The 11,016-nt window shown below is 35.5% G+C and overlaps 1 protein-coding gene across 4 annotated transcripts; it reads left to right on the forward strand.

Annotated features, from left to right (window-relative positions):
• Positions 1-931: 931 nt before the first annotated feature.
• Positions 932-10,992, forward strand: LOC144843052 (medium-chain acyl-CoA ligase ACSF2, mitochondrial-like). Of its 4 annotated transcripts, none has more exons than XM_078699711.1 (19): positions 932-2,836; positions 3,217-3,395; positions 3,800-3,928; positions 4,384-4,437; positions 4,666-4,778; positions 5,142-5,189; positions 5,410-5,530; positions 5,837-5,938; positions 6,617-6,765; positions 7,256-7,347; positions 7,543-7,616; positions 8,105-8,209; positions 8,574-8,722; positions 8,835-8,889; positions 9,097-9,183; positions 9,594-9,646; positions 9,844-9,901; positions 10,119-10,187; positions 10,472-10,992. In XM_078699711.1, coding segments are annotated over exons 1-19 (1,692 nt in total). In that variant the 5' UTR covers positions 932-2,835; the 3' UTR covers positions 10,526-10,992. The 4 variants fall into 4 exon arrangements, with proteins under 4 accessions (XP_078555837.1, XP_078555839.1, XP_078555840.1 ...); XM_078699713.1 differs by having other exon boundaries at positions 932-1,943; XM_078699712.1 differs by having other exon boundaries at positions 2,761-2,823.
• Positions 10,993-11,016: the final 24 nt, after the last annotated feature.

Raw genomic sequence — 11,016 nt, forward strand, 5'->3', positions numbered from 1 at the left:
TTGATATCAGTTTAATCTAGCTAAGTCAATTTTTCACAGAATATTCCTTATGGCCAGGAATCGATGTGGTTATGTTTTCACGGTGCGCAATAAAAAATTACGCGGTCTACGCACGATTTAACGAAATCACGTTTGTAATCATATCTTCACAACCATGAATCACAATTAAATAAAATTTGGTACTCATAAATTTCAGGGCATAAATCATCATATGGCAATACAATTACGTGCGTAGCGCATGCGTACGCGCGCTTAAAATTTTCAAAATTTATTTTCGATGAAATAAGTTAAGAGTACGTTTCAGGCAATTTTAAGCGTTTACAAAATTGCCATGAGTGCGCAGATTTTTGCGCGTTAAATGTTATTGCGCACTCTTTTTGCCCGATTTCTGTTTTCTTGACTTACTTTTCAACTCGAAATTACGTTATACGAGCCGTCAAAAGTGACAGGCTACGCACGTGTAAATTAAAAAAATATAAATGTTTTTAAACATTTCAACATTTTTAAACATGTTCAGTAATTTCGGTCAGTATAGTTGTTATAGTATATACTATGTCGGTCTGTCTGTCGGTCTGTCTGTCTGTCGGTCCGGTATCACTATGCATTGTAGCACGCGACTTAATGGCTGTTGGCCTTGTTTTTACGAAAGTTCATCAACCTTTTTTGTTTATATGTTACAAGATGTTGGAATAATGCGAAACAAGTACTTTCGATTATCAAACACTATTCGCTCATCAGCATTTACTGTATGTGTTTAAACGGTAGAAAACCTACCCGTAAATCGATTCGTGCATTATACTTTATTGTTGAAATTATAAGCAATTTCTTAAACCGGAATGTATTAACGTGTCTTAGGGTTGTTTGATAACCTTCGTTAAAACACGTACACTGCGAAAAAACAGTTTTCCCGGTTTTGTTTTGTTTTTTTACACAATATCGTCGCGTTAAGTGTTTGATATGTTATTAAATTCACGTAAGAAAGATATTTGTGTTTATATAGAAATCATAAATTAGTTACCAAGTGCTCCTGGAAATCAGAAAGCAAACAGAGCTGCAGAGGACAGACTTTCAGTACACTGCTGGACCTTAAAAACTCGTTGACCAGACACTCATCATCACTGGACAGAAGATTGAAGTCACTACTCAATTGATAAAATAGCGATATTCAAATAGAACGTATCCAAGTTGAATTGTGTCCAAACATTAACGTTAGATATTCACACAATCTATATCAATAATGTTTAACAACATCTTTCAATTTGCATACTTGAAACATGCACTTCTTGATGCTTTGTTGCTCATACAGTGCAACTACATTTAGTTTAAAAATAAATAGGGCTATCTTTGTAAATTAATGTTATCCCAACCGGCGCCCCGTATTCTGATACATGGTTTCTATTTAAAACTTGTTGATGCTTTGTTGCTCATGGTGCAACTACATTTATTTTTAAAATACATGTACTTATCTTTGTAAATTTATGTTATCCCAACCGGCACCCCGTATTCTGTTTCATAGTTTCTATTTAAAACTTGTTGATGCTTTGTTGCTCATAGTGCAACTACATTTATTTTTATTTAGTACATATAGACCTATCTTTGTAAATTAAAGTTATCCCAACCGGCGCCCCGTATTCTGATACATGTTTCTATTTAATTCCAATGTACACTGTTGAATCATTTTCCGTTTGATGTTCATTTCTCCAACCCTGACTTTCAAAACTCCGGGTATCTGATTATTCCTATTATGTTCATGTGTGTTACATTTATCATAAATAGACCTACGTCACAGCAATGTATTCACCCGTGACATATCGATGTTATATTTCACTGCGTTTCTGTGAAACTAGGCATTGTTGAGACGTACGCGTTTGTTTGCCAGTATAGTATAAGGTCTATACATTTTAAGTGTTGACACTTATAGTTTAAAATTCGGATTTTTACCGGTAAGTACTTGTTCAATGGCTTAGATTTATACGAATCAGTCAGGGGGAAATGGCGAAGGGCTTCCTTTCTAAAAGTTTTATGTGGTTAACCTGACAACTCTTAACTCACTTTGTAACATGACCACAGCCCATTTCCCCCCAACTGGAATAGATTATTTAAATGCGTTTAATTTGAAATTGTCTTCGGAGGGTCGTTAACTAGTTTAGCTTTTTTTTAGAATCGCTGATTGTTTAAAGTACCATTTTTGTATTCTAAAAAAAAAGTAAAACACATTTCTGGGAAAACAGAGTAAATTGGAACTAATGAAATGAGGTGCAAACAGGGGATTGAAATTACTACTGCCGTGTCTTCAATGTTTAATTTCAAATTATCTTTTATTAATCCTTTCGGAAAATCATTGCTCGTTTTACAAATAAATAAAATGTATAACAATATAAAAGGGGAAAAAATACAAAACAAGAAGAGAACGCCACAAAACATGAGTAAAAATTTACAAGTTGAATGACTTGTGGAAGGAAGGAGAGAATTGATTGAAACCCTACAATACACAAGGCATACTATAATTATAAGAATTGTACAGTTTTTTTTTCTATGTTAGGTCCCTATAATAACCAGCAGAATATCCGTAACACTGGAAAAATAAAACATGGCGACTCGTAACTATAATGTATTGTACTGTAAAATTATTGTTATTATTATTAGCCTATATAGCGTGATCGAATAGCACTATTCTTATTAAATAGGCCTATTGTGTTGTATCATTCAATAAAGCATAGTCCTCCAGTATAATCTTTTGTAAACGTAACCCCACAGTGACCCGTCTAAGGTTACAAGCAGCCGCTACTGTTTACTCGAACATAGGCCTACACCTTTATATCGGTGTCACATAACAGTTGGTGCGTTCGTGACATGAGTTGTAGAAAAACATTAAATAGTAATAAATCACAAACGAAAAGAAAAAACAACAGATTTTTATGACAATATTGTGTATATTTTAGATTGGTTTGGTTATGTTTTTTTTCAAAATGTTATCTAAATTGATCTACTAGATAGGAAGATAAAAGCTGAATTTCAATTTTAGTCTACAGTACACAAAATGTATACAATGTCAGTCCACATCATGTAAAGCTCTGTCTACACTATCAAACTAGTTTGCCAAAAAAGTTTTTTTTCTCACATAAAGTTTGATAGCGTAGACAGGAGCTTTAGGTGGGGAGTGGAACAGTGGCATACACAACATGTTAATATTCGTTAGATCTTACTAATTAATAGTGTATAGAATGGAAATAGATCGTAACATAAGCTACACACATGGCGCCTGTGACGTCCCATACATTGGGTTAACCTGCCATGAGATACTGGAGAAAAGAGCAGAAGAAATTCCAGATCAACCGATGTACATCTTCTACAGCGACCAGGAAAGATTCACATTCAGTGAATTTAAGATTAAGGTATGATAGTTAACATTCTTATGTAAATTATATGCTAGTAAATCTCTGTCTACACTCTATATATCAAACTAGTTTGACAACAAAAGTGTGATATGACATCATCATGTCCATATATGAACAAATCACTTTTTTTTCACCTAAAGTTTGATAGTGTAGACAGACCTTAAGAAAACAAATTGGAGCTGAATGAAGACAATTTTAACTAAACATTGGTGTTTCTTGAAAGATTGGGCGCTGGTTTGTTACGACTGGGTCTAAAAAAGTCCATATTTTTATACTAAAATATATTCAACTAAACATGTTTCTTTTAGTTAGAATTATTGGTCGCTGGTCTGTTGAGACAGGGTCTAAAGAAAGTCCATATTTTTTTACTAAACCATACTTAAACATTGGTGTCTCTTTAGGTTGAAAGATTGGCCGCTGGTTTGTTAGGACAGGGCCTAAAGAGAGGAGATTGTGTTGCAGCATTGGGAAGTAATCATGTGGAATGGCCTCTTTTTATTGCAGCAACAAGGGCTATTGGAGTGATCATGGTGAGTAGGCCTATGGTTGATATAATATGGGAAATATGCCTATCTTTCTCACACTAAACTTGTTTATATTTCTAACTTAAGACTTAGTCTCTACACTAGCAAACTTAAAGTTCTGTCTACACTATAAAACTTGTTTGACAAAAAAAGTCTGATGTGCCTAAATATGGTAGTGATATGCTTGAATATGGCAGTGATATAACACCATCGTGTCCATTATGGGTACATCATATTTCTGTCACAAAGTTTGATCGACTGTGTAGACAGCGCTTCAGTTTGCAAACTCTGCGTTCCAAAGTGTGTGTAAGAAGCCTCCACTGTGCTACGTGGCACAAACTTCTCCAAACAGTGGCTCGGAGTGGTACAACAGTTTGCTAGTAGACTAGGCTTACGATCGTTTTACTATCGTATTTATTGAATAGATATTGTTGTAAATTGTTAACCTGATTCTATTTCAGATCAGAATGCAAATGGGCTATACAATTCAAACAATGAAAAAGACCATGATAAAGGTATAGCCTAAATACAGAATATCTCTTCATGTGGTTGCTGTAATCTTTTGTATTTATTGTTGGCCAACCTAATGATAAAGATATGTAATCATTATATCAACTATAGGTTAAGTTGCTATATTAAAGATAGGCCTACACATGTTACGATACGATTCTAAAATAAAGTGTTAGTATCAATGAAAATAATAATAGTTCACATTATTACCCCGGTCCTAATATTATTTTCAGACTTCATGTAAAGCATTGTTCCTCATGCGAAGTCCCGAAGATTTGTACATGAAAGCTTGTACCATAATACCAGAACTAGAGAAAAGTGAACATGGACAAATACGATCGGATGAGTAGGGAATCTGTATTTTCTTTTATTAGCATTATAGTATTTGTAGTTTGTACTGTTTGCGTCCATGAAATAAGTATTTGTGCGACGTGTGATTTGATACTAAAATGAATAAATAGTCCGATAATAAAGATGATGCGTCGATGACACTGGTTGATGGTGAATATGACAATTGTTGATATAAAGTTTGCGGTGCACCACGTATATTAGTTCTGAAAAGAACTGTTGAGTTTCTCGACGTTTCGATCAATATGCTTTGATCGTCCTCAATTGACAATGTTTCGAAAGATTTGTAATGTATTTATACTTTATAATTATTACATTGAATTACAACTATTTTCATGTTCACATCTATGTCGATTTTCAGAGTTGCAAGCATGCAGTTTGTCGTAGCCGTAGGCGCCAATAACAAACGGTAGGTGATGCAATTCGTCAATTATTACTCGAAGACGTTAGCGCACGCGTTTCAAAAGTAGGCCTAGTGAAGGGCCTAGTACAATCATCAGTTTTTGAACGCGCGCACGTACGTCTGTTAAACTTATTTTTCTCTGCGGTGTTAACAGGTAAACATTTATAGTTCAGAAAGAAGGTATTATTTTTTGAAAAATATGGTTAAAACGATGATGATTTTTTAGGGGAACAATTAATCTTGAACACCTAGTTGAAGTTGGAAATGAAGAGAGATTCATGACCGCATTCAATCAGGCCAAGAAGTTGGTATCAAATGACGACATTTCACACACAGGCTTTACTTCAGTAAGCGTTCATATTAAATATTGTACCACATCGTCACATTATAGATATGCTACTACACTCTGGAGTTTCCTATGCGATTAAACTACCGTACTATTGCACGCCATGTGATTCACAATCGTCCAATCAAATGATAGGAATTCATTTATATAAAATAGTTATAATAAATATTGTACCACATCGTCACATTATTATAATGATAGGCTATACTACGTGAAAGGAGTAAAACATGTTTAGTTACCAATAGTAAGCAATTAGTGACAACAATATAAGATTAAAATATAGTTTTGTATCATACTTTTTATATAGGGTTCTACCGGGGAGCCAAAACTTGTTCCGTATACGCACTTTGCAATTTTGAATGGTACATACTTTTCTTTCGATTATCTTCTAAAAGTAAAGGAAACGAATGTAAGTATCACGATATTGTTCCAAAAAAGAAAGAACAAAAATGCCGTGACCTGTTAGTTAATGCTGTGACCCGCTAGTTAATGCTGTGACCCGTTAGTTAATGCTGTGACCCGTTAGTTAATGGTATGACTCGTTAGTTAATGCTGTAACCCGTTAGTTAATGCTGTGACCCGTTAGTTAATGCTGTGACCCGTTAGTTAATGCTTTGACCCGTTGGTTAATGCTGTGACCCGTTAGTTAATGCATTAACCCGTTAGTTAATGCTGTGACCCGTTTGTTAATTCTTTGACCCGTTAGTTAATGCTGTGACTCGTTAGTTAATGTTGTGGTCCGTTAGTTAATGCTGTGACCCGTTAGTTAATGCTTTGACCCGTTAGTTAATGCTGTGACCCGTTAGTTAAGGCTGTGACCCGTTAGTTAATGCTATGACCCGTTAGTTAATGATGTAACCTGTTAGTTAATTCTTTGACCCGTTATTTAATGTTGTGACCCGTTAATGCTGTGGAGGAAATGATTTCAAAATTTGAAATGAATTGTGTATTTATTTTTTGTTTTTGCATTCTAAAATACTAAACTAACGTCTTCTCTGTTGGTAGTGTGAATAGATATCCATATACTATACTTTATAGACCTATTATGCGATGTAGGCCTACCGTATAACCACATTCATTCATTTAGACACGCCGAATGATTTGCGGTGCAAACATGGCGTATGTTGGCGGTGAACTTACCGGAGTAACAACACCACTCGTTTATGGGATGACCACGGTGTTCCCATCACCAACGTACAACTTTGAGAAAATGCTACAGGCAACACAAGATGAAAAGTAAGAGTTAAATGTAGACCCAAGGAAATTACAACAGGACACTGACCTCGCCTTGCCAAGATAGAAACAGTCAATTGATCTTATGTCTGGCTGCGACAAATAGGCCTACCAACAGTACTGTGCTATGTACATATTCTCTACGGGGCGCGGTGTCTGTTAGGGGCGTGGATCGTGTCGCACCCACAGATAAAATCTTTGGTCTTCGGAGCTCATCATCCTGTTGTTAGATTGTCATTGTTTATATTTCCAGGTGCTAAGTCTTTGCTAGCTCTGTATAGTTTTCATTTAACTATCTTAAACTCACTTGCATCCAAATAATTGTTTTTGTCGAATGTGTTTACAATTTAACACACTTGATCTTTCTTGAAAGAGGCTTAATAAGTAACTAAACAATAACATTACTACTTTTAACATTCAATTCTGTAAATCCATGAATGAAAATTCATTGACAAAATCAATTTGGGATGTAACTTTCTCTTTGTCTATCTAGATGTACGGATATTACTATGCTGCTATTTGGCTTATTTGATTTAGTCAACAGCTCGGTGTCTGACAAATACGACCTAAGTTCTCTGAAAATTGGTAATATATTTTGGCTCTACAATTTTTTTTTCTACCTAAGAAATGAATTTATTTCATATCAAGAATAACAAGACAACCGCAACCGCATAAATACCAATTTACATGGTAAAGCGCGAGCTTGTCCCACGTATCTGTATCTATCCCGTCTGTGTAAATTTTCTACACTGATATTGTTTCTTTTTGTTTTTGTAATAGGTCTAACTGGAGGGTCTCTTATTCCGTTACATCTCCTTCAAGAAATTGACAAGAAATATGGAATTAGAATTCTGGTTTGTTGATCCCCTTGCAAAATATAGACCTAACTAGCGGCAATTAGAGTGCTTATAATGATGCCTATGATTTGTGTTATGATGACGAAATCTAGTTCTAGTTATCAACGGCGCACATCTAGTTATTAGGGACTTTTAGATTGAGTGAACATGCACACGGCCGTCACGTCCACATGGGCCGTAGTCGACTGTTCTCGTCGACAGATATTTTTTAGATTAAATAGTCATTTACGTCGACAGTGAACGTATGGAATCTCTTTAGTAGCGCTTATCCGTGGTGCTATATTCCACCGCGCTGGGCCGGTGAAAGTACACGGGTTTAGGCCAGGAAGTGTGAAATTTAGGCCTAGCTGAGATCCATCATTTTCTAAACGAAGGCTGGCATCCTAGTGATAAGACCCATGTCATAACCTGTATTATTAAAAGCTTTATTTAAAATAAACAATACAAATCAATTATTCACAGTTTGCAAATATAATTTGACTTAGAATTCTTATGGGATGTCAGAGACCGGTTTTGCTACGTCACAACTTCCAAGCGACTCGTTTGAGTACAGCGCTACGACCGTTGGCACGATCGTGCCACATACTGAGGTAATGCCAACATTATTATTTTGTATGATGGTTAACACGTTGCTATCACAACGCCAATTGGGTTGTAGGCATGCGTAGAATTGTTTTTAAAAGTGTACCTTAACTTCGCGTCGTGTGGTATCACCTCAATCCGATAAAGAATGCTGTGTGAAGGTTTCGTAAGACAAACTCAGACAGCGTCGTACGACGAGGCCCGACGAATCGTCTCGTCGAAAGAAAATTAAACATGTTTAAAGTTCTCCCGACGACCTAAACTCTACGCCCGAAGCTATCTCAACGCGACTCGTCTCGTCGGGATTCAACTCGGACAGCACCGACGAGTCAAGACGTTTGGCATTAACTCACCGAATTTAATTTTCTTTAGTTGAAGATCGTCAACAAAGACGGAATAACTGTAGAAGTTGGAGAAGAAGGTGAAATATGGATCCGAAGCCCTTTCGCTTGTGTGCGATATTATCTCAATGACGTGGCTACACAAGAGTCATTTACGGATGGTGGTTGGTTGAAAACAGGGTATCGTATTTCAGTTTTTAAATTTAAAATTTGCATACGAATTGAAATATATGAGCGTTTTATTGATGTTAATTGATTATAAATGAATTATTAATTGTTGTCTACTGAACAGAGATGTTGGAATACTGAACAAGGATGGATATTTGATAATAAAAGGTAGAATAAAGGTACGTTTCGGTCTTTACTCAATGCAGACAAATTACAAAGAAACATGCAATACTGTAGCCTAGGTCTACTCAACTCCATCGATATTAACTACTTCTCCGCATTAACTGTATGTTAACGTTTTATAAAAAAAAATCATAAATTATGAGAACTTTTATTACATTAATATTGTTTTTTTTAATCGTTTTATTTGTAATGTGGTATTTTAGAATATCATTAATAAATTCAGCCGCACCATTCATCCAATCGAAGTTGAGAACGTTCTTGCGAAGAATCCAGCCGTTCAAAAGGTTCAGGTAATAATATCTTTGCATTATGTTTGCGTTTGTAGTAGAATGTTCCCAGGCACCGTCTGGTCTTACGACTAGGCATGTACACCCTAGGTTGTTATCTTTAACTTGAAAGTATTCGTGTAGTGCTATCCTAAAATTATTGCTGCGTGTTCATAGTAGTAGAGAACTTATTAAGGGACCACTTCAGAACCAACACAATTCCCCCATTAATAGGGAGATTCTCTGAATTGGGGTTTGCCGTAATGTTAAACAATATTGTCCTATTCGTGTCATGTAAAAGTGTCCCCTGAATAGAGATGTTTCAATAATATAAGGGCTTTACTGTGTAATTCGTGATTCAGCGAACCGTTAGTCATCCATATATTTAACAGTTTAGATGTTATTTATTGCCGTGTGTGGTTTATTTTGTGTAGGTTGTTGGAGTGCCTGATACAAGAGCCGGCGAAGAGGTGTGTGCTTGTATCATGTACGTATTCTGCCGACGATTGTTAGATCAAAATATTTTATACACTAAAATAAACGTTTAAACTTTTATGTGCGATTTGTTTCTGGAAAACCACACTATTGTGGTAAATTAGGCGGCAAAATGTAGTACTTCTTACGAGAAAAAAAAGAGATACGGGTATTCACAATGGATAACGTCAATACTTAAATTGTTTATAGGCTAAAAGAAAACTGCACATTGACATTAGAAGAAGTTCAGAGCTATTGTGTTGAAAAGGTAAACAATTAACTGTTTTGATTATAGGACTGATTTTAAATACTATAGATTGGACGCAGTAGACAGTGCGTCGGCAGCGCTTTCGTTGCTTCTGAGTACATGCACGCTAGCCCTTCTTTCATCTCTCACTATTTACAACCTATTCATACTCTCCTTGATTCTGGTGCGATTGCCAATATAACAAACGTCATTACTGTAGGTCTAAACTCTTTTACAGGTCAATGCGAATTCAATGCCTGGACATATTGTAATATTCGATCAGTTTCCGTTTACTACGTCTGGAAAGGTAGGCTAACATTACCTGCTTGCGGTATTTCTTTTCGTACATAATTTGGAGACCCCTCATGAAACGTCACAAAATAAACATGAACGTTCACTAGTCATATCCATAAGGTGTGACGTAAGAATTGAGGTACTTGCTCCCCAATTTTCAAACCACCTTTATGAGAATTATAATTAGCGTTAATTTGTGATTCTACTATCATAGTCTATTGTTAAGTTATAATTTTTGGGGAACTTATACATTATAATGTATTTATTATCGAATTATTAATATATTTTATTTTAAAGTTTGCTCGTGCACAAATCAAGAAGATTGCAGAGGAAAGATTACAGAAAAAATAATAGCAAATACGCATATTTGAATGACATAATGTTGTTACTTATAACATTAGAAAGAAAAATATTTTTACTACAATTATACGTTTCCGCGTGTAACGATGGAGGTTTTCATTTTAAAATTTGTATCATATTTTAAGAACGTTGTTAGTCATGCAAAGATTGTTAACATGCTTACGTAATCTGTCATTGTAAATACAACATGTACCATTCATTGTGTGTGTATTGATTGCCTAGCCACAGTGTAGCAATCCCAAGAGGACACCTCTGGTACCCAACAAAGTGTCTTCTGAATAGGGGTTGGATGGTATTGCCAATTATTCGGGTTTTTTGCGTTTAATTGATCTACAGCACCAAAATGGTGAAGTAAATGTTACTGGAAATAAATATATACCACCACAGATGTGTAACAGTATAGTGTTCATTCTGTCCGATCGGGTAATTGCGTAGTGAACTCATACAACCTGTGAGCTGTATTTTAAATAGGCACATCGTTC

Source organism: Antedon bifida, chromosome 5 (assembly GCF_963402885.1).
Source record: "Antedon bifida chromosome 5, ecAntBifi1.1, whole genome shotgun sequence".
Taxonomy (NCBI): Eukaryota; Metazoa; Echinodermata; class Crinoidea; order Comatulida; family Antedonidae; genus Antedon; species Antedon bifida.

Excerpts from the sequence above, each read along its gene's own strand:
- LOC144843052 (XM_078699711.1), top strand. Across the intron at positions 3,929-4,383 it reads GGGCTATTGGAGTGATCATG|ATCAGAATGCAAATGGGCTA; the intron begins GTGAGTAGGCCT and ends ATTCTATTTCAG. Across the intron at positions 4,438-4,665 it reads TGAAAAAGACCATGATAAAG|ACTTCATGTAAAGCATTGTT; the intron begins GTATAGCCTAAA and ends TATTATTTTCAG.